The 24,699-nt window shown below is 45.9% G+C and overlaps 1 protein-coding gene across 3 annotated transcripts in view; it reads left to right on the top strand.

Annotated features, from left to right (window-relative positions):
- The window catches only part of CIAPIN1 (cytokine induced apoptosis inhibitor 1), a 135,966-nt gene that overhangs the window by 97,100 nt on the left and 14,167 nt on the right, over window positions 1-24,699 (top strand). For all 3 annotated transcript variants that reach the window (XM_069217322.1, XM_069217320.1, XM_069217321.1), the window contains exon 6: window positions 22,114-22,187. In XM_069217322.1, coding sequence (XP_069073423.1) covers window positions 22,114-22,187 — 74 coding nt within the window. The remainder of the gene's footprint in view (window positions 1-22,113; window positions 22,188-24,699) is intronic.

Here is a 24,699-nt window from a genome sequence, read left to right as displayed (position 1 = left end):
TTAAGAGAGGACTCTGGTGCATTGAAGGTTATCTGTGGCACTTCTTATTTATTTGTATTTGTAGTATCCAGCTTTCAGCCAGTCTGTTTTAATTTTGAAAAATGCATCCTACAACATGTGCACATTTTTAGATTCCAATTGTATTCGTATTCACCTACAGAGGCAGCCTGACTAGCAGACCTACATAAACCTATGAATACAGACTGGCATCTGACAACAAACATAATGAGACACTGCACATATAACACAGTTTGCTGACACCCTGTTACAAACCGAGAGACTCGTGTATAGACACATTCGCGCACCACAAAACAGGCATGCAGCCTGCAATGCATACCTGGACCCATGTACACAAATGCAACACACACGCACACACACATACTGGCAAAGATAATACACACTAATATGTGCAGACTGGCAAACACTTCATTTCCTTTTTAATCTTTTGCCCCTGCAAAGGATATCTGACTTGAAGAGGAGCCTTAACACCCATCCAATCTTTGACCTCTCCTTTGGGAAATTACTTCTGCAGAGCAATAAAATAACTATCCTCTGTACCCACCCAAGCATTGTTGTCTTAGGAATGTATTTTACAGTGCACAATCACAAGAGGTATTGTGGTGCCGATTGTACATATACGACTATGACAAACAAAGGGGACGAAGGTAGGAAGAGAGATACCACAAGCCTATGAGCAGATTAGCAGAAGAGAAATGTTTATAGTGCTTTTCGAAATTCGTAATTATCTTGCATAGTGTGTAGGTGCAAGTGAAGGGCGTTCCAGAGTGTTGTGATGGCGGGTGGGAACTCGTCGCTGTGAACAATCCACCACCACTGCAAGTCCTACAGAATCCTCACTATGGCATCAGAGCCAGATCTTGACAGTCAGATCAACACATAAGAAACAATCAGGTCTGAGAGGAATTTGGGACCAGCGCGAAAGATGGCCCACTGCATGAGATACTGAGCACCTTGTATCAAATTCTTTCCTTGACTGCTCTCCAGTGTAGTGTTTTATGGGCTTCTGAAGTATGGTTGATCTTTGAAGACCAGTAGCTAAACAGACAGCCTTCTTTTGACCACATCTCGTTTCTTGATTTCTGTTGCAGAAAGCCTGAATTAGGCTGCGTTACTATAGCCCAAGCACAGAAGAATCAAAGGCCCTACAACAGGTGCCTGGCTATCTGCACTGCTAAAAGGGAGACTTTTTGTTAAGGTGCATAAAGAAAGGCACAAACTTTGTGTTTGGGTTTCATAACTTAGGCTGATATTGAGCTAAACACCTAGATTTGTACTTGTGTGAATGGAGAAGTCAAGTAACCTAACAAGGTTAGCCAGAGCCTATTATTCAAGACTGATGAATTACTATGCAGAAGCAAGATTTCAGTTTTGCTAGCAATCGGCTTTAGAAAGTAATTCAACATCCACATATGGCAGTTCCCCAGGCTAGTCTTCAGGTCTTGGCCAGTGAGGTCACAATTTAGCAGCAGTTGGGTATTTTCTGAGCAGGGTAAAACTTTCAAACCAGAGCAACTATCTATCCAATAGGTTGCGCATAAATATTGAACTGGATGGGAGAGTACAGAGCTATCAGTGAACCCCTCTTTTAATGTGTCAAATATGTGACCAAAATGATTTGCACCTGGCCTGTCAGGAAAGATTTCGACCATCTTGGCAACCTTCCAACCAATCTTAGTCAGTCTAGCAGGATGGAGTGGTCGCCTGTATCGGGCATGTCCAACAATTCCTGCAGCATCAGCCCGGCAGGTTGGTCCTCCACGTTAGAAAAGTGGAATTCATCAGACCTAGTGAACAGCCTCACTGTTATTTCTAGGCCAGAAGCCCCCCTAGGAGCTATTTATTAGAAATACGTAGTCCAGCATCAAAGACAGCCATTTAGCTCGGTTTCATTCCATAAGTCTGGAAACGCCTGAAAGTCATGTAATGGGCCAATAAGTTTTGGTGTGACTGGGATCAAGGTCAGTTGTTTTCATGAGAGATGTGACATCCCCTTTTTGCATAGGTCCGATAATATTTCTTCCTTCAAAACAAATGAATAGCATGGCCTAACAATGTCATGCTATCAGCCTTCCAAGATTATAAGAGAAAAATGTGCAAGGGTCATCCAGGGACATTCACAAGGGTCTTGCTCACCTCCTGTCTAGAGCCCTTTGGAAAGGAGTGGAATAATTCTGAAGCTGAAACCGTAGGAGCAGGCATGGGGACAGTGTGGCCGATTGGTTGGGAGAAGAAACTGCAAGATGAGGGGAACGTGTGGGAATAATGTCCATACAAATAAAGAACCCTTGAGTATGCTGAGGAACTAGTGCATTTTGAGTGCCCATTCTTTATTCCATGTCCTCATATGAATACTTTTTATGTAGCTCTTCGGTTTAGTTCTTTCATTTCTTTAGGACTAACATAAACAAACAGGCTTGCTGTGTCCACATTGTCCATAAACTCCATACACCATTTGTCTACTCCAGTACTTTTCTTCTTTGTTTGATACTTATTTTTTAAAATAAAAGCCCAGCTCTATCCTAATATCTATGCTGTATGTGCAGCAATCTTGCAAACCTGTTTTGATTTAGACTATTATTTTCCGCAGTGTAGTATTTACAGTGGTGATGATTCATCTTATTTCCTTGTCCAGCTTTTAAAGGAGCATAGATGGTGAAAGCAGTCTTGCTCCACTATTGTTTCTACTTACATTTCTCTGAAGGTAACAAGTGTCACGCACTTCATTGATATAATGGGATTTAAATTGGAAGCAAGCTGAGCCTCCTTGAAACCTTGTATGCATGTTACCACCGCTAAACACAATTAATGCCACTTGCTTGCCACTCCCACTGCTCCAATCAATAAACTTTTCGTCTCATATTGCACACCCCTATCTATCCTTTTCAAGATCACTAAAGGATTTGGAAAGTAAGTCAGATCTAAAAAGACACGAGAAAAAAGTGAACAAGAATTAGTAGGTTGAGGTGAAGTAAAGCATGGAGACCCTTTGGAGATGGCATTACATGTAGTAGTTGGCAGAAACAAATTAAAAAATTGTGAAACAGATCAAATAACACCTGTTTTTTTAGATTCATTTGCAAAACAAAAGAGTCGCACATGAGGAGCCCTAATAACATTATTAGTACATTAGCTCTTGTTCTCAATTAAGCCCTTTAAAACTTAGATAATACAGCACTATACAAAAGTTGGAACTAAGTGGGGTGTCTTCAGTGGAGGAAACGTGCCGCGTGCACCACAATTTAATCTGATCTAACAGCAAACACACCCTCACTCCATCTAGCAAGTTGTGAAATGCCAAGACTTTGGTGGTGTTCTGAGATTATTTTGTGCTTGAGGCCAGTGTGTCAGCTTAAAATGAGGTTCACAAAGCCTGCTGTAGCATGTTCCTGGGTGAACCTTTTGATCCACCAACAGGAATCTAATTGGCTTGTCATCCTTCAAATGCACAGGAGGATTTTCGGTGAGCGGCACAAAGCTTGAGAGTCACTATTGTGCTTTAGCCACTTGGAAGCAAGCTGACCAAACCAAACTACGTACAGTTTTTTTTTTTTTTTTTTTTTTTTTTATGGATAAAAACTTTTTCTTACTAATTATATGTGTACTCTGCATAAATCAGGGCAAGAAATCTATCTTACTTTTTTTCCTCCTGGAATTCTTTTATTTTTAGGTTTCACCTGCAGAGCGCTTGTGAAATCTCTGGTATTAAAAAAAGAAAATATTAAAAGGGGCTTGCTTACCATTGGCTGGCTCCCACGTGACTCCTTTAGGTTTCTCCTGCACGGTGCTTCCCCTGTGCTTGTGAAATCTCATATATTTAAAGAAATTGACTGGCTCTGGCTCCTTTGTCACATTACTTACCATTTGCTGGCTCCCATGTAGCTCCACTTACAATAGGCCTGCTCCTTGCGGTGAATGCCTCCACCTTGCCTCCGCTGTTGTGCTGTGGAGACTGGCCTAATTACTGCTTCCGGTGGACAGTCTCCTTCCACTCGCTGCAGGTGCATGCTTCTGGTGATACGTTTTTTTTTTTTTTTTTTTTAACTATCTTTCCCCTTCACTCCCAACTCTCTATCATGCACTTTATTTGTGAATTCCTTTTGTGGCTTGAACAGTGTGTCGCAAGCAAATCTGCATGCTGTTGTTGCCCGGAGTACACACACGCCCATACTTTACATATGTAAGCACTTACCGCGCTGGGTAATAAATAAAGGTTGCGCAGGAGGCAGAGCCGAGGAATAACGATAAGGCACCATCAGAAATGATCCATCTCCGTTATCCTTTTTAAAATTACTCTACCCTTTCACTCCCATCTCTCCCTCATGCACTTTATTTATGGATTCCTTATATGGCTCGCTCAATGTGTGTCTTGAGCACATCTGCATGCTGTTACCCGCAGCACACACACACTGCCTCGTGCCGTGATTTACATATTAAAGCGCTTCCTGCGCCTGTCGATAAATAAAGGTTCCACTGGAGGCAGACCAAGTAATAACAGTAAGGCGCCATCAGACTCTATACATCTCAGTTAGTAACTGTTAAATAACAGTGCTTCTCAGTGTATGAGCGCAAGCTGACTGTTATGATGTTTCTATTGCTTCTGATTTTTATAGCAGGATAAACAAACTAAATCACTTTGGGGGAACCTGAGAGAACCTGTGGCAGAGTCGGGGACCTTGGAGCCTCAGGTAACTCCAGACATCTCAGATAACAAGCATTTTCAATGCAACTGGTCTCGCATTTGTTCGAGTTAGAGCTATTAGCGTTGTAAAGCAAAAAAAAACACAGCGCGATCGCATTATGTAAAATGCAGCGCGATCGTGCTGCATGGAAAATAAACAGATAAAGTAGTCCGGACTCCAGGCTGAAAACATCGAGCCTCGTATGTTTTTGGTACTTTACCGATGCTGTGTAGGTGGGCTAAACACTGGAAAAGGCATGACGTATGCATTCCTTTCACAAATGAAAGCAAGCGGATTTTAAAAGACAAGCCCACGAACCAATGTAAGTGACTGACGTGGCATGGGTGTGGTTTCAAGCCCAAAGAGAGATTACAGAATGGACGGAGCACTTTGTGCTCGCCCATAAAAATGAGAACAGCGCCCCTGTGCTATTCACGGGGACAGCACTCTCCTTCTGTGGCTCCGTTCATGTATATGGTTTACTAATGCCAATGAATCCGATCTTACACTTTTCTTCTGCTCCTTTCCTTATGAGGGCTGTTTACTCATGGTTGCATGCTCTGCGGCATACTGAGAACAGAACTACTAGCCCAGCCATGGTGAACATACTGAGTTTCCGCCTTTCAAACGCTGAAAATGCTATATCACATGCAAGGATTTTCATTTGAAAACATTCTGAAATGTTGTGAGATGCTTATTTATTGTACATATAAACAGTGCTACCAGCAAAAGATGTCAGGGCGCTGCACTTTCAGTTTTAGAGTTGAGCCTTCAATAGCGCATGCTTTCCGCTTTCGAGACACTTGTAGACTAAATGTGCTTGGAGTTCGCCCGTTGCTTACCATTTGTTGGCTTGCGTGGCACTCTTCTTTAAAGCCTTGTAATTCGTCACTGAATGCCAAGCACCATTTCCATTCCGTCTGTGGAGCAGGGACCAAGCATTGATTAATTGAACTTAACAAGTACCTGGCTGCTGCTCCCGATGTGATTGAGGTGGTACTTTTTAACTTCTAAGGGGGCCCTGCATACAGGAAGCATGTGACGGACAAAAACATGCCCAGCAGGAAAAACAAAATTACAAAGTTTTATTTTCTATAGATAACTCTTTTCTTTAATTTTGCCAAGCCTTCTTTTTGCACTTTGCAGTCATGCTTTGTTTTATTTTTGCTCGTGGGCGCTGTTCTTCAAAAGAAGATGATTCTCTTGTTATAAATATTTCAAAGTGACATTGTTTTTTTCATATGTGTAATTTCCAAAATTTTGCTTTAGCACGTAATCATGCAATACATCCCAATCCATCCCAGTCCAATCCAATCCGCCCACTTCAGTCCACCACACCTCACCCAACACTCAATCCAGGTGACCCCAGACCAATCCAGTACACCCCTCTCCAAACCACTAACTCCAATCAGTTCCAACCCACCCCACTCCAATCCTCCCAACCCACCCCACTCCAAACTGCCCCACGCCACCCCACTCCAATCCAAAATAATCTGCCCCACTCCAATCCAAAACAATCTTCCCAGATCAAATCCAAAACAGTCTGCCCCACTCCAGTCCAAGAAAATATGCTCCACTGCAATGTGCCCCACTCCAATTCAAAAGTCTGCTCCATTCCAATCTGCCCCACTCCAATTCTAAACAATCTTCCCCAATCCAATCTGATTCACTCAAATCCAAAAGAATCGGCCCCACTCCAGTCTACCCCACTCCAATCCCAAACACTGTTCCACTCCAGTCCTGATCTGTCCCACTCCAATCTAAAGCAATCTGCCCCTCTGCAATCTGCCTCACTCCAATTCCAAACAGTCCGCTCCACTCCAGTACCAATCTGCCCCTCTCCAAACTAAACCAATCTGCCCCACTCCAGTCTGCCCACTCCAGTCCAAACCAATATGCCGCACTCCAGTCCGCCCCACTCCAATCCAAAACAATCTGCCTCTCTCCAATCCACAACCTGCACCACTCCAATCTGCTCCATGCCAAATCTAAAACAGTCTTCCCCAATCCAATCTGCGCCACTCCAGTCCAAAACAATCTGCGCCACTCCAGTCCAAAACAATCTGCCCCACTCCAATCCAAAACAATCTGCCCAACTCTAATCTGCCCCACTCCAACCTGCTCCACTCCAATCCAAAACAATCTGCCCAACTCCATTCTTCTCCACTCAGACCCACTCCAATCTAAAACAGTCTGCCTGAATACAATCCGGCCCACTCCATTCTTCCCCAATCCAATTCATTCCACCTCACCCCAATCCACCTCATCCATCACACTCCAATCTAATCTACCACAATCCACCCCAATCCTATCCAAAACAATCGGCCTCACAACAATCTGCTGCACTCTAATCTGCCTCAGTCCAAAACAATCTGCCCCCCCCTCCTTTCCAAAACAACCTGCTCCACTCCTGTCAAGCAAAATCTGCCCCAAACAACCTGCCCCACTCAATCCAAAACAACCTGCCCCACTCCATTCCCAAACAACCTGCCCCACTTCAATCCAACAAAATCTGCTCCAATCCAGAAGAGTCTGCCCCACTCCAGTCTGCCCTACTCCAATCCAATAGAATCTGCCCCACTCCAATCTTTCCCACTCCAGTCCAAAACTATCTGCCGGATTCCAATCCAAAACTATCTGCCCAACTCCAATCCAAACCAATCTGCCCCACTCCCCGTCAAAATTATATGCCCCACTCTAATCTGCCCCACTCCAGTCAAAAACGATCTGCCCCACGCCAATCCAAAATGATCTGCCCCACTCTAATGCGCTCCACTCTGACTCCCGTGAATCCAAAACATTCTGATGGATACAACTACCTGTGGATTCCTCACCTCATGAATACTCCCATGGCGCCAGCATTCTACGGAAATCTTCTTACTAGTCTCTGCACGTCGACGAGGACGTCACTGTCTCGCACGCGACGCCGTCTGACGTCATACAGGCAATAAGAGGTCCTCGACGACGTGCGGACGTCAGTTCCCTTTTTTCCGTGCATTCGAAACGGTTATCTTCGAGGGAGCAACTGTTACTCTTGCGGTTACAGTGTATATCTTGCTGCGTACTCTTTCTCTGTGGAAATAATGTCGCAGAGAAAGTCTGGATTTAAGCCTTGTCGTGAGTGTGGAGGCAAGATGTCGGTGACGGATCCTCATTCCGATTGCCTTTGGTGTTTGAGCTCCGACCACGACGTCTCGACTTGTGATTCATGTCAGCACATGAATCCGAAGGCCCTTAAAGAACGTGAGGCGAAGCTGTTTATGGCCAAGTCAAAGGAGAAGCATCACAAGAAGTCTTCTCCAAAACATCGGCGTCATCGAGACTCCCGGCGCCGTAGAGAATCTCGGCGTCATTCAAGGGAGGCTCGTTCCAGGTCTCCGGATCGGCGCCGAAAGACATGGGAGGTCAGCCCCACGGTGACGCCGCATCCTTCGACGCCGTTGCCCTCTCCGGCGTCACCAACTTCGCCTGGACAGGCGTCGGTGATTGAGGTATTGGAGCCTCAAGTGTTTTCTCCGGCGCAGACGCCGAGGCCGGAGTCGGGGTCGCCTCCGAGACAGGCACCCCAGTACCCGGCTTTTCCCACCCCTGGAGCCGATAGTTCCGCATTCTTGAATGCGATGTATGCCATCTTCCAACAGATGGCTCCAGGGGGTGCTCCGGCTGGGCCTTTGGCCTTTTCTTTGGGTGATCCTGCGCCTCTTCGGCCGGCACCCTTTATGCCCTTTCTCCCGTTTGGGAACGTGGGCTCGGCGCCAGTGTCGGCGCCGGTGGCCGCTCCGGTGGCTTCGGAGGGATTGGCCCCAGGGATTTCCATCCCGTCGACGTCGAGATTTCGGCCTGTGACTCCGGTGGGTCCATCTGTTTCAGCTGCTCTTCAGTCGGCGCCGAAGTTACCCGTGGCGCCGGATGCGGCGTCGGTGGCTTCGGAAGATCGGCGCCGATCTCCGACTTCGGCGGAGGCATTGTCGACTCCGCGGATTGAGCAACGACTGCATTCAAGGAGGCGTGCTCTCCGGGTACTAGAAGAGCAGGAGTACCAACGAGCCCTAGAGGAAGGAGAGCTAGAGGACTCGGGTGATGGGCTGCGTGGACTGGAGTCGGCCAGTGGGCTGGACACTTCCCCTGAGTGGGACCTTTCGTCCCCGGGGGAATATACTGAGGAAGCTGCTTCCTTTCATACAGTGGTACGGAAGGCAGCTAGTTTTTTGGACCTGCCTTTGCCGGTGGTGGAGGCAAAACAAAACCTTTTGACGGAGGTGTTGCATCCGGCCTCAGCCGCGGCGGAGCCTCTGTTACCTTTTAATGACGCTCTGCTGGATCCGGTTTTAGAGGTGTGGAAGAGGCCGGCATCTTCCCCAGCAGTTCACAGAGCCGTGGCCAGGAGGTATCGGACGGCTCCAACTGATCCTGGTTTCCTATCTAGGCACCCTACGCCGGAGAGCTTGGTAGTGCAGGCCTCCTGTTCGTCCAAGTCAGCGCCTGGTTCTTTCCCGACGGTGCCTGGGGACAGAGACTCAAAAAAGCTAGAGGCGCAGTCGAAGAAGATTTTTTCGTCCTGCAGTCTGGCGTTAAAGGCCACTAATGCGACCTGTATCCTGGGGAGGTATATTCATGCTCTGATGGATGACATCTCCTCTTCGTTTACAGAGCTTCCCCAGGGTCTTTTGGATCTTGTCTCTGATGCCCAGGCTGCTGCGACCCAAATTATTCAGACGGGACTGGATACCACCGACTCGGTAGCCAGAGCAATGGGCACAACTGTGGTGGAAAGGAGACAGGCCTGGCTCCGTAACTCGGGCTTTTCGGCAGATGTACAGTCCACATTGTTGGATCTCCCGTTTGATGGGGACAAACTGTTTGGGGCTAAGGCTGATTCGGCCTTGGAACGTTTTAAGGAGAGCAGGGCCACGGCTAAGTCGTTGGGACTCCAAGCTCCTTCTTCCACTGCCTCTTCCAGATTCTTCAGGAGGTTTCGTGGATTTGGGCGTGGCTCTTCCTCTTCCTTTCGGGGAAGATATCAGCAACCTGCCTCTTCCCACCCCTATAGATCTTTTAGGGGGAGGGGTAGGGTCCGCACCAGGGGAGCCTCTCAGCAGCACTCTGCCTCTTCCTCATCCTCTGGCGGGGTGCAGCAGGGGAAGCAGCCTTAGGCTTCCACCATTTCCCACTCACTCCTCTCCTGTAGGGGGAAGATTACAGCATTTTCTCACCAAATGGGAGACTGTTACGTCGGACACTTGGGTTCTCAGTGTTGTGGGAAAAGGCTACACCCTTCCCTTTCGGGAGTTTCCGCCCCTCATCCTGCCCCGCCCTTCGTATTGTTCACAAGAACACCTCCTGTTGCTAGAACAGGAGGTAGAAGTCCTCCTTTTAAAGGGCGCGGTGGAGTTGGTCCCGGAGCAGGAAAGGGGTCAAGGAGTTTACTCAAGGTATTTCCTGATTCCCAAGAAGGATGGTCGTTTGAGACCAATTCTGGACCTGAGGATCTTGAATTGGTTCCTCAAGCAGGAAAAGTTCAAGATGCTGACCCTAGCACAGGTGCTTTTGGCGTTGAACATGGAAGACTGGATGGTGTCTGTCGACTTGCAGGATGCTTACTTTCATATCCCGATACTCAAGTCACACAGGAAGTATCTCCGGTTTGTGGTGGGATCGCAACACTACCAGTTTGCGGTCCTTCCGTTTGGTCTTACTTCAGCACCTCGAGTCTTCACGAAGGTGATGTCGGTGGTTGCGGCAGAGCTCAGAAGGAAGGGGATAGCAGTATTCCCTTACTTGGACGATTGGTTGATCAAAGCCAAGTCCCCGGAGCTTGTGTTGCGTCATCTGCAGTCAACAACCCAGTTGTTGTTCGACCTGGGCTTTTCGGTGAACGAGCCCAAATCTCACCTGGAGCCCTCTCAGCGCCTCCTGTTCATAGGGGCAGTACTGGATACAACATTGGGTCGGGCCTTTCCTCCGCCTCAGCGGATTCAAGATATTCAGGATTTGGTTCCAATGTTTCGAAATGGAGCGGTAGTTCCAGTCCTCAAGGTCCTTCGTCTGCTCGGTCTTTTTGCCTCCTGCATTCTGTTGGTCACGCATGCTCGCTGGCACATGAGGGCTCTTCAGTGGTGCCTCCGAAGGCAGTGGTCTCAACACAGAGGGGATCTAGAGGGTACTGTCAAGATCTCCAGAGATGCTGCTGTGGATTTGAAGTGGTGGATTGCAAGCAACAATCTTTCACAAGGAAAGCCGTTCCAGCAGTCGCCACCAGTGGCCACAGTCATAATGGATGCTTCCACTCTAGGGTGGGGAGCTCATCTGGGGGATCTGGAGATCAAAGGTCTTTGGTCTCCAGAGGAACAGATTTTTCACATCAATCTGTTAGAGTTACGGGCTGTACGTCTGGCTCTCAAGGCCTTCCTCCCTTCCCTTCGTGGTCAGTCGGTACAGGTCCTAACGGACAATACTACCACGATGTGGTACATAAACAAGCAGGGAGGAGTGGGGTCGTACCTTCTCTGCAGAGAAGCTCTTCGACTATGGTCCTGGGCAAAGGACCATCGGATTTGCTTGATAGCAAACCATCTGGCCGGAGTCTTGAACGTGCGTGCGGACAGTCTCAGTCGCCACTTCTCGGCAGACCACGAGTGGCGTCTCCATCCAGATCAAATCCGTTTAATCTTCCAGAAGTGGGGGTTTCCTCGGGTAGATCTGTTCGCCACTCGAGAGAACGCGCATTGTCCGTTGTTCTGCAGCCTTCAGTATCCGATGCAGGAAGCGTTGGGGGACGCGTTTCAAATGACCTGGTGCGGCCAGTTGCTTTACGCGTTTCCTCCCATACCCTTGATTCCTCGAGTATTGAGGAAGATTTGCCAAGACCGGGCTCTAGTAATCTTAATAGCTCCGGATTGGCCAAGGAGGGTGTGGTACTCCGACCTTCTCCAACTCTCAACGTGCCCGCCGCTCCGTCTCCCTTTCAGGGCAGACCTCCTCTCACAGTCGCAGGGGCAGGTTCTACACCCCAACCTCCAGAGTCTGCACCTACATGCCTGGAGATTGAACGGGGCAACCTGAGTTCCTTCTCTCTCCCGCCTGAGGTAGTGGATGTTATATTAGCGGCCAGGCGACACTCCACTAAATCTATCTACGCTAATAGGTGGTCTAAATTTGTTGCGTGGTGTGGAGAGAGGCAGATTGATCCTTTACATGCTCATCTATCGGACGTTTTGTCTTTTGCTCTATCTCTGGCGCAGAAAGGTTGTGCAGTGGCTACCATTAAAGGTTATTTATCGGCCTTGTCCGCCTTCATATGTCTTCCAGACCAACCATCTTTATTTAAATCCCCTATTGTTATCAGATTCTTGAAAGGTCTTCTAAATCAATATCCTCCAAAGCCATTCGTTATGCCGCAATGGGATTTGTCCTTAGTCCTGACTTTCCTTATGGGGTCCCCTTTTGAACCTATGCATTCTTGCCCCTTGAGGTATTTGGTTTTAAAAACAGTCTTCCTGATAGCTATAACATCAGCAAGGAGAGTGAGTGAGTTGCAGGCCTTATCAGTAAAACCCCCTTATACAACTTTTTATGGGGATAAGGTGGTGTTGAGGACCAAGGCTGCTTTCCTCCCGAAGGTTGTTTCACCCTTCCATTTGGCTCAGGCAATTACTTTGTCCACGTTCTATCCTCCGCCTCATCCTTCCAAAGAGGAAGAAAGACTGCACCGTCTGGACCCAAAGAGAGCGTTGAGCTTCTTTATCGATAGAACAAAGGATTTCAGGCTGGAGGATCAGCTGTTTATTGGATACGTGGGCAAGAGGAGAGGAAAGGCAGTCCACAAGAGAACACTATCCAGGTGGGTTGTTCTTTGCATTAAAATATGTTACTCTTTGGCAAAGAAGGATCCTCCTGAGGGCATTAGAGCTCATTCCACCAGAGCTAAGTCGGCCACTTCGGCCTTAGCCAGAGGTGTTCCTGTGGTCGACATCTGCAAGGCCGCAACTTGGTCGTCCCTTCACACTTTTGCAAAACATTACTGTTTAGATTCTGAGGTTAGAAGGGACGGCCATTTTGCACGGTCAGTGCTGCAGGATTTCTTGGTTTGACCATTTAGGCACCCACCGCCGGGCGTGGTACTGCTTTGGGACTCTATTCATGAGGTGAGGAATCCACAGGTAGTTGTATCCATCAGAAGAACGAGTTACTTACCTTCGGTAACGACTTTTCTGGTGGATACATTAGCTACCTGTGGATTCCTCACGGTCCCACCCGCCTCCCCGTTGCCTTTATGGTCTTGCCAAGTAATCCTTGAGTGTGCTCCTCTTGGTCTTTGAGGGTGCAATAGATGTGTATATATATATAATATATTTATATATATATGGGTATATGTGTATATATCTTTATGTATATACTTGGTGTGTGTATATATTTTAAAAGAGAGAGTTTTATATATATATATATATATATATGTACATAAAAAGATTTACAGTTATTCATACAATGTGGTGTATTTTTACAATATAATGGATGTTGCTTTGTTCTTTCATTGCACTGCCTGGTTGTTCTCATGCACGTAAAAAATGATTGGTACTGACGTCCGCACGTCGTCGAGGACCTCTTATTGCCTGTATGACGTCAGACGGCGTCGCGTGCGAGACAGTGACGTCCTCGTCGACGTGCAGAGACTAGTAAGAAGATTTCCGTAGAATGCTGGCGCCATGGGAGTATTCATGAGGTGAGGAATCCACAGGTAGCTAATGTATCCACCAGAAAAGTCGTTACCGAAGGTAAGTAACTCGTTCATCTGCCCCACTCCAGTCTGCCCAAATACAATCTGCCCCACTCCAGCCCCCCACTCCAATCAAAAGCATTCTGCTCTAGTCCAATCCCAAACAGTCTGCTCCACTCTAGTACCAAACTGCCCCACTGCAGTCTGCCCCACTCCAAACTAAAACAATCTGCCCCAGTCCAGTCTAAAAATTCTTCCCCAGTTCAATCCAAAACAATCTGCCCCACTTCAATCCAATACAATCTGCCCCACTCCAGTCTACCCACTCCAATCCAAATCAATCTGCCGCACTCCAGTCTGCTCCTCTACTCTCCAGTCCAAAACAACCTGCTCCTCTCCAATCTGTCTTATTCCAATCTGCACCACGCAAATCCAAAACTATCTGCCCCACTCCAATCCCAAACAGTATGCTCCATTCCAGTCCCGATCTGTCTCACTCCAATCCAAATAACCCTGCCTCACTCCAACCGAAAACAGTCTGCCCCATTCCAATCCAAAGAGATCTTCCCCACTCCAATTCCAAACATTCCGCTCCACTCCAGTCCCAACTGCCCCACTCCAATCCAAAACAATCTACCCCTCTCCAACCTGTCTTATTCCAATCTGCACCACGCAAATCCAAAACTATCTGCCCCACTCCAGTCTGCCCCGCTCCAATCCAAAACAATCTGCTCAAGTCAGTCCGCTCCACTCAGACCCACTCCACTCTAAAACAATCTGCCCCACTCCAGTCTCCCAGACTACAATCTGGCCCACTTCAATCTACCCCAAACCAATTCATTCCACATCACCCCAGTCTACCTCTTCCAGCCCAAAACAATCTGCCCCACTTCAATCCCAAACAATGTGCCCCACCTCAATCCAAAGCAACCTGCCCCACTCCATTCCTAAACAACCTGCCCCACTCCAAAACAATCTGCCCCACTCTAGTCTGTCATACTCCAATCCAAAAGAATCTTCTCCATTCCAGTCTTTCCCACTTCAGACCAAAGCAATCTGCCGACTCCAATCCAAAACTATCTGCCCACTCCAGTCCAAAACATTGCGCCCCACTCCAACCTGTCCCACTACAGTCCAAAAACGATCTGCCCCACACCAGTCCAAAATGATCTGACCCACTCTAATCCATTCCACTCCGACTCACTTGAATCCAAAACAGTCTGCCCAAATACAATCTGCCCCACTCCAGCCCCCCACTCCAATCAAAAGCATTCTGCCCCCACTTAAGTCTGTCTGCTTCACTCTAGTCCCAAACTGCTCCACTCCAGTCAGCCCCGCTCCAATCTAAAACAATCTGCCCCACTCCAGTCTAAAAAATCTTCCCCTGTTCAATCCAAAACAATCTGCCCCACTTCAATCCAATACTCTGACCGCTCCAATCTGCCTCCTCAATCCAAAACAATCTGCCCTACTCCAGTCTGCCCACTCCAGTCCAAACCAATGTGCCGCAATCCAGTCTGCTCCACTCCAATCCAAAACATCCTGCCCCACTCCAATCCAAAACAATCTGCCTCACTCCTATCCAAAACAATCTGCCCCTCTCCAATCTGTCTCATTCCAATATGCCCCACGCAAATCCAAAACGACCTGCCCCACTCCGGTCTGCCCCTCTCCAATCCCAAACAGTATGCTCCACTCCCGATCTGCCACACTCCAATCCAAAACAACCTGCTTCACTCCAACCAGAAACAGTCTGCCCCACTCCAATTCCAAACCGTCTACTCCACTCTAGTCCCAATCTGCCCCACTTCAATCCAAACCAGTCTGCTGCACCCCAGTCTGACCCACTCCAATCGAAAACCACCTGCCCCACTCCAGTCCAAAACAATCTTCCCCTCTCCAATCTGTCCCACTCCAATCCAAAACAATACTCCCCACTCCAAACCAATCTCCTGCACTGCAGTCTTCCCCACTCCAATCCTAAACAACCTGCCTTAATCCAATCTGCCCCACTCCAAGCCAAAACATTCTTTCCCACTCCAAGCCAAAACATTCTGCCCCACTCCAATCCAAAGCGATCTGCCCCACTCCAATCCAAAGCGATCTGCCCCACTCAATTCTAAAACAATCTGCCAAACTTCAGTCCTCTCCGACCCACACAAATCCAAAACAGTCTGCACGACTACAATCCACTCTACGCTACTCCAACTCACTCCAATCTAAAACAATCTTCCCCACAGCAAACCACCCCACTCCAATCCACCCCAATCCAACCCACTCCAATCCAATTCAGTCCACAACAACCCAATCCACACTACTCCATCACACTCCAATCTAATCCACGACAATCCAACCCACTCTTATCCAAAACAATCTGCTTCACTGTAATCCAAAACAATCTGCTCCACTGTAATCCAAAACAGTCTGCCCCACTCTAATCTAAAACAATCTGCCCCACTTCATTCCAAAGCAACTCGCCCTACTCCAATACAACAAATTCTTCCCCACTCCAATCTAAAACAATCTATCCCACTCCCGTCTGCCCCACTCCAGTCAAAACATTCTGCCCACTCTAGTCTGCCTTCTCCAATCCAAAAGAATCTGCCCCACTCCCATCCACTCCAGTGACTGCCCACTCCAATCGAAAACAATCCTCCTCCTCCAATCTGCCCCACTCCAATCGGCCCCACTCCAGTCTCTCAACCCAATCTGCCCCACTCCAGTCTAAAGCAAGCTGCCCACTCTAATCCACAACAATCTGCCCCTTCAAATCTTCCCCAGTCCAAATCGATCTGCCCAACTCCTATTCGCTCCGACCCTCTCAGATCCAAAACAATCTGCCTGACTACAATCCACCCTACTCCAATCCAACCCACTTCAATCCAAAACAGTCTGCCCCACTCCATTCCACCCCTATCCAATCTTATCCAATTCAGTCCACCTCCCCACTCCATTCCACTCCAATCAAATCCACCTCACTCCTATCCAAAATAATCTGCCCCAGTCCAAAACAATCTGCTTCACTATAAAACTAAACAATTTGCTCCACTGTAATCCAAAGCAATGTGCCCCACTCTAATCCAAGACAATCTGCCCCACTCCAGCCCACTACTACCCCCTTCATTCCAAAACAACCTGCCACACTACAATCCAACAACATCTGTCCCACTCCAATCAAAACAGTCTGCCCACTCCATTCTGCCCTCTCCAATGCAAAAGAATCTGCCCCACTCCAGTACACCTCACCCCAGTCCAGTCCACCCACTCCACTCCATTTCACCCCACTCCAATCCACACCAATCCAGTATAGCCCAATCCAATCTACTCCACTCCAGTCCAATCCACCTCACACCAATCTAATCCACACTACTCCAGTCCAATCTACCACAATCCAATCCATCCCACTCCACTCCAAACCACTCCAATCCAGTTCATCCAAATCCACCAAGTCAAATCCATTCACATCCAGTCCACCCCACTGCAATCCAATCCACTCCAGTTCAGTCCACCCTGACCAATCCAATTCACCCCCTCCAATTCAGTCCACCCACCTCAATGCACCCCACCCAGTTCCAGTCCACTCCACTCCTCCCCATCCAGTCCTTCCCACTCCAGTTCACTCCATTCCAATCCACCACACTCCAGTCTACTCCAACCCACCCTACTCTGCACCAGTCCAATCCACCCACCCCTTTCCAGTCCACCCCAGTCTCCTCCATCCAGCCCACCCCACTCTTTTCCACCCCACCCCACTGTAACACACCACACTCTAGTCCAATTCACCACAGTCTGATCCACCACTCTCCAGTCCACCCATTCCACCCCACCCCAGTTCACCCCACTCCAAGCCATCCACCCACATATCAATCCACTTCACCCTTATCCAGACCACCTTACCATAGTCCTATCAATCCAATTCAATCCCTCCACCCCAATGCAATCCAATCTACCCCAATCCAATCCATTGCACCCCACTCCACTCCAACCCATCTAGGCCACCCACTCCAATCCACCCCACTCTACCCCAATCCACCCCACTCTACCCCAATCCACCCCACTCTACTCCAAACTACCTCAATCTACTCCCACCCACTCCATCCCTCTTCACTGTACACCACTCCACTCTAGGGCTTTGCACTCTGCGACTCTCTCTGCCACTGAACTCCACTCCTCTCTTCTCAACTCTACAACACTCTTCTCCCTGTACTCCACTACTCTACTCTATCATATCCACTCTACAACGCTATTCCCCGCTTCACTCGTTGACTCACCACATCAGCAACTTTTAGCCATGCCAAACAGCAGCCACACTGGTGTACAACATGGCAAAAACACATTGCCAAGCCAATAGCTCATGTGTAGGCGAGACCTATTGGCTTTGCCAATCCTTGTTAGGTTGATCTCGGCCACCGTGTTGGAGGGTGGAAGTTAACCCGAAACAGCGTTCTGTTGTTATGTAAAATCCCTTTGCTAGCTTGTGGCTGTGGGCTGGTTTTCACCCGACCCTCACTCCTATTAATCCCCGATACAGAGCGCTCGTCACAGGCCTCTGCAACCTTTTCCATGTCACTGTTAGTACGCATCCCTGCAGCCGCACAACCTATATACTATGTCTGAACAATGACTTCTGCCTCACTAAAAACTTCAGTGTTGCACAGGCTATCTATCAGGTGTGACCTTTGTTTAAAGTACCTCCCTACACGCCCGTTTGAAATAAAACATGCGCACAAGTGTACGTGAGTGTTGTGTATGCGCGCACTCGTTTGTTTCATAGATGTACTTCTTAATTTAATGCGAGTCATGTTTTGTAGATATATATATAGTTAACTCTTTTTTGAAGAAACGTCTAGTTAGTTCTTAAAAAAAAAAAAAAGGAAAACTCTGCAAGTCAATTGCTTTAGTCTGAATGAACGTGGGCGTAATCAGTATACGAGTTTTGTAAGACTCTGGACGGTGAGAAAAAAAGGCACAAGTGTAGTTAAATTTCAGGATGAAAATGTGATGTGCGTGAATATCTTTAAAAAAAAAACATAAACAAAGACCAGTAACTTGCGCAGAGATATTTGGCTTTATTGTTTTTTGAGGTATTTTATGTATACTTTCAATGTTTCTCCACGTTTTCCGTGTTAGTTGTCCGCTATTTTCGTTGACCCTGCTTTCCCCCACAATTCTTGCTTGTAATTACTTCTGCTGAAAGTTGATCAGATTCTGACTTTCATTTGATGTTAATTACAGTTTAAAGTAGTGTCTGAAAGTAATCTCTAGTTTTATCACACTACATTGAGTCTAGTCTTCTGAAATCGGTTTGCTCTTGTGAAATATGCTAGTCGCATTGTTCCAGGCACATGTGATTCTCCATCTGTAGAAGCATAGTCACCCCTCTAGCAGATGGTTGTGTTTTCTAAATATCGAGATGGTGATGTATTTCTGGATCTCTTTTAATACGTAAATGTTTGAAACGTTCTGGGAAGAGATCTAGAATAACATCAGGTATAAGATTTGCTTGGAAGGTATCAGGGGCCTCATTTACAGTTTGGTGGGCATGGTGGATTCTTTAAAACTTAGCAAATTCTCCACACGCCAACCTTTCAGTTCCTGTACCTCATTCAGAAGTCTGGGAAGCGCTATGTCCTTTTTTTTGGTGCTTTCCCACTGGCTGACATGGCATCACAAATACTGCTCATCCCACTCCCGGTATAGTTTGGGGCTTCCAGTGTCTTGCCATCAGCTTTTTCCTCCTGTCTGCGACCACTATGCCTAATATGGTGTACTAGACCAGAAAAAAAAATCTTGTCCCCTGCACACTTTTTGGGAAAAATATTCTCTGCACTTAGTTGATATCACAATTTTTGTTTATAGAAAATCCGTGCTTGTAAGACTTTACTTTGTAAAATTGGAAAATGAAAACAATGCAGACTGGCTGCCATAGCATGTCAGACAAGCTAGCATTTTCAGGGCCCTCACGTGTAGCAGTCAGTCCTGTTGACCTGACAGGAAACCCAAAATGTGGCTGTTCGGGTTGTGGCAGAGGCAGTGTCTGTGCAGCCTTGGCCACTTAGCAGCCTGCTGACCAAAGCCTGAATAAGGGCCTATTTATTAACCTTGTGAACATGCTTCAAATGTAAACAGTTGACCTACACACCTGTTAGTAAATGTTACCTTAACTTGTAACCTGAATGAAGGTTGTCTATTAAATTGTAATTTTGTATACAAAAGCATAACATTCATTTAGAATGTGTGGGAGCTCGTGCATGTTCTAGTTCCTGCTCTCTCTTATTAACTTAATAACTTGAAATATTTTATGGGCTGCATAAAATGAAATGGTATGCTGACGTTTTTACGACATTTGCAAGACATGCAGTGTTTTTTTTTTTTTTTTGTGTTTTTTTAAGTTTTTGTACGTCTTCCTCCATTTGTTTTGTGTGGGGCCTGAATCTTAAAATTGTTTCAAATAAAAACAAAACAAAAATGGCCTTGTAAAAGTAGAGTCATGACTCAGAGTGCAAAGCTGCCATTGCAGTTGCAGCTACTTTGACAATGACTTCTGTTTTTGAAAAAACTGCACGACAATCAAGCGCCATAGAAATAAGAGCTGTAGAAACCATTAATACTAATTATTGTGTCTGCTGGCTGCCGTGTCTAAGGTAAGACTACAGAAGGTGGCATATTGCAGAAAAAGTAACCTAAAACATGTAGCCGTGTTCCTCCTTCCTTTGTGTCTTAAAGCCGAACCTGCTTGAAAATGCGTTGCTTGCCTCTTAAGACAATGTTTGGCAAGACATTTAGGGCCAGATGTAGCAAAATAACATTTTGCGACTTGCAAATAGCGAGTCATTGCGACTCGCTGTTTGCAAGTCGCAAAATGTTATGCAGAACGGTGTCTCAGACACCGTCTGCAAGTCAAGTATGGGGTCGCAATGACCCACCTCATGAATATTCATGAGGTGGGTCGCAAATTGCGGCCCCATACCGACTATGGGCACTCGCAAACATGGAGGCCTGCTGTAGTCAGCAGACCTCCGTGTTCGTGACTGCTTTAAATAAAGCAGTTTTTTTATTTTTTTTAAGTGTAGCCCGTTTTCCTTAAAGGAAAACGAGCTGCACTTAAAAAAAAAAAACGAAACCTTTAGTTTCGGTATTTTTTCAGGGCAGGGAGTGGTCCCTTGGACCACTCCCTGCCCTGAAAAAATGTTTCTGGGTCCAGTCACAAACTGGAAGGGGTCCCATGGGGACCCCTTCCAATTTGCGAGTGGGTTACCATCCACTTGAAGTGGATGGTAACTGCAACACCATTTGCGACCGCATATGCGGTCGCAAATGGTGTTGCATACCACTAGGAATCGCAAATAGGAAGGGAACACCCCTTCCTATTTGCGATTCTGAAATGCATTTTGCGAGTCGGTCCGACTCGCAGAATGCATTTCTGCATAGGAAAATGTGATTTGCAACTCGCAAACGGCAGTTTTTGCCGTTTGCGAGTTGCAATTCCTTCCCTACATCTGGCCCTTAGTTTGTATTAGAAGTGAATGCAATACATACATATCAGCCAGCACTACATATCCATTTATCGATGATTGTGGCACTCACATTTACTTCTGCCCACTAAAGAATATAGCATGGGGGGTGGAGTGGGCCAGCCCGGTCTCAGCCTTTGGCAAATTTCACTCGAAATAACAGCGTTCTGCTCTTTCACAAGAGCACATAAACATAAAGTAATTCTCTTCACAGCAGGGACTGCTTAGGCAGTGCACACCTTTGGAGACCAAAAATATTTTTGCTTTTAGTCAGTGTTTTATATTTGTCAGTGCATTTTTTTATTTAGCTTAAGGAAGATCCGACGGTTTACTCAACAATAGTTAGCAAAAGAAGAAATGAAAAAGCCAAAAGGTCACATCAGACCGATTAGCTCTGCCACTGCTTAGCATCTTGTCCTGTTACTGAAGTAAACTAAACCTGTTGTCTACTTAGGCTCAGTAATCTCAGAGTTCACTGGTAAAAAATAAATCCTTAAATCCCAGCACTTTCTGGCAGCTTTCCTTAGTTGTTTGATTATTCAAATAAGTGTGGGACTATAAAAGGGATACCAAGGCTGAATAACTGTTACATATAACCTAGCTAGGTCCCGAACGAAGGGATTTAGTAAGAACATAGCCATATTACCTTTGGACGTTTGTACTACAATTTCTTTGTTTAATTGGGTTTTGAACACCACCGACCTAGTTTGAAAGTTTGCTACAAATCATTGAAGACTCTTCAGTCTATTAAAAAAGACACCTAGCATACTTATCACTAATGTACATTGTGAATTGATGAAAGTCTGCATTTGATAGTATTGTGTTTGACATGGCTGGTGACTTATTAAGATGTTTTCGTAAACAAATAATTGCATGTTAAATTTAATTTTAAAGTTGAGGGGTGCATTCTGTTATTGCAGTGTAGTTTGCGTTTGCCCACCTCCACCTTATCTCTCCTTCAGTTATTTCACTCAGTACTAGGTTTCCTCTGTATGCTTATCCTTTATCAATGCTACTTTAATTTGCTTTGTTTTTCTTTGTGTCTTTATCTTCTAACTTCCTTCTCAGTTTTCTATTTTGCTTGTAACTTCTCTGCTTTCCAAAGAATGTGAAATCAAGTTCTGTTGCGCACTAGGCTGTAATGTGTAACTGCCTCTTTCTGTCTCCCTCTGGTATCTGCCTGTAGCAAAGCCTGCTGTGGATGCTGCAGCTGCAAAACTTTGGACGCTCTCTGCCAATGACATGAATGACGAGGAAGTGGTAAGCGACCCTTATCTTGTAGACTGAATTAGACAAAATATATTTTTCCCTTCTTTGCAGATCCATAAACCATTGTAAACAGTTACCTGAATTTAATTTCTAAATCTGACCAATAGTTTTTGTCAATATGCTACATATTTTCCTCATCTTAGGATCTTGATGGTCATAAACACGAGAATAATCTTGCACTACCTGTGTGAGCCTCAGAGCACGTCTTTATATGTTTACAATCCATTATACGTCTCCACAGGGTGTTTATGTGCATCTGATTTCATGAAGAGGTACACCCTGTGATAGCCTATCAAATGTTCAGGTTTTTTTTCTGGGAGAACATAATGCATCTGAATACCAGTTGCAAGCCTTTGTTGCAGCATTATATGTTCAGAAAGGTGAAAATGTATGCAGAAAAGAAAAAGAAAGTGCTGAGTGATAGGCTCCATTGTAAATAGAGAAACAGTGTTATGTCCCTTTAAGAATCTAAGGGACGTCTGTACCCACAGTGCACCCCACTGGCAGTTACCTCAGAGAGCCACTTCTCTCTTCTGGCTCATGTTAGCAGGACCTTCAGAGAATGTGAGGTTTTGAGACCTCAGTGTCTTTCATTAAAATCAATATATTTCATTGCTTTTTAAGCTTCACTAGGCATCTTGAAACCTGATCTGTTGAGTAACATAAAATAATCATATTACTGAGAAAAATTCTCTACAAAATGCCTTCTCTTTTTGAAAAGTGTCCTTCATGTGGCAACAAATGTTGTATCAGACCCCCCACAAGGTCTGCGTGGTTTGTCCGCCAAAGGATTGTGTGGTAAAAAGACTGCAAAGTCTGTAAAAAGTTGACTAAATAAACTCTCAAAGACTGAGAAGGTATCAGGCTGAGGGGCCTCAAGGAAGATAGAACAGAAGAAGAACAGATGACAAAGGTAAGATTTGAAGATCATCTTCTCATGCCTACTCAGAAAAACACCCTGTTGGTGTCAAAGACTCTTGGAAAGGGAGATATAAGGAAAAATCTACACTGTCAAGACATTGACGATACAACTCTCAACATCATTCCGGTTCAATGTCTAACCATCAGCCCCAACTTGTTTTCCTTCAGAAGAGGGCTTGATGATACATAAATGATGTGATAGGAGAGTGAGGTAAGAGCGCCTTTGAAGAAACGCAGCCAAGCAATGTTTACACAGGTGCCAGTCAATGGTGAGGGAGGAACCTTTGAGAGTAAATTTGAAAGCCTCACACTGTTCAACATGACTGTTTTCACCTTAAAGACAAAGACTGTAGATGTCCGTAGCCCCATTACAATCTTCACCTTCTTTACATTCACCGCAGCTATCATCGCGGGGAAACCAAAGTATGGATTTCTCAAAGATTCACAACCTCCTCTTTTACAGTCATGCCTGAAAAGAGAATAAAATCTTTGTCTATGCTACTGTCTTACATCCAATTACACCCGATTGTCATCCTTTGCCGTGTAGGTTACGAAAGCCTTTCGTACCTTTTGACGATCTGCTGCAAGTACTTCCTGTAGCCTTTAAACTTATCACTAAGGTTGATGTCAAGACCAACATCAGTGTCACCACTAAGGAAGGAGAAACAAACTCCTCCCTTCCAATCCTATACTCCAGAAAAAAGAAAAACACACCGATCTTCCTCAAGAGCTGTTACACTCTACAACATTCGGGTTCTACATCCTATACTTCAACACCTCTAATGGCATCTAGAGCCTCTCCATTTGACAACATCTCTCTACTCAAGAGGTCTTAAAGGGGCCTTTTAGTTAAGTAACCCTCTTTAAAACTCACTAGCCGACTGTATTAGTAATACTTGAGACCTCGCAAAATAAAGCAAGTCCTAAGCCTCCTTTCCTTTGCTATTAGTATCTTGTCTATTTGAGACAGCCTAGGAAAAATCTTTAACACCTGCGACAGATAAAGCGGTAACTCAAAGGTTGCTAAAGGAATATAAAGCAGTTGAGCATGTCCCTACTTTTTGCTGTTATTGTAATCCATGTGCGGAAATGACATGCATCAGTTCCATAGACAAAAGCTCCTTCAGAGCATGAAAGTAAGCACCTTGATGCGGGTCGACGAAAGGAATGTAAAATAGCTGCCTAACACCTTATAACTGCAAGTGCTGCTACCCCCCTTGATCAGTAGCAAAACTTTGTGAAGGAATGTGCTCCTTTATTGACAACATACCAAAGCACTGTCAAATGGATTATAGTAAGATGCGTCAACAAAATGTTAGTGTCATGGAATATCCATAAGAAGATCTTCATGGCTACGTCTAACAACTCTTAAACCATGGGCTCAACTAAAGATTAGGGGCCAGGTGTACCAAAGGGTTTTTCCCATTCTGTGTTAATGGGAAAATGTGTTCGTACATATGGCCCTAGGAACCTGCCATTTTCTGGAAAATTACTGTTTGATCAGCTAACAGAGAAAGAGTTGTTAAAGGAAGAAAATGAAGCAGAAACATTAAAAGCAGTTTGTCTCGAAGAATGGAAAAAT

This window comes from Pleurodeles waltl, chromosome 12, assembly GCF_031143425.1.
Source record: "Pleurodeles waltl isolate 20211129_DDA chromosome 12, aPleWal1.hap1.20221129, whole genome shotgun sequence".
Lineage (NCBI taxonomy): Eukaryota > Metazoa > Chordata > Amphibia > Caudata > Salamandridae > Pleurodeles > Pleurodeles waltl.
The sequence above is the reverse complement of the archived record's forward strand: the minus strand, read 5'-3'. Positions and strand labels throughout refer to the sequence as shown.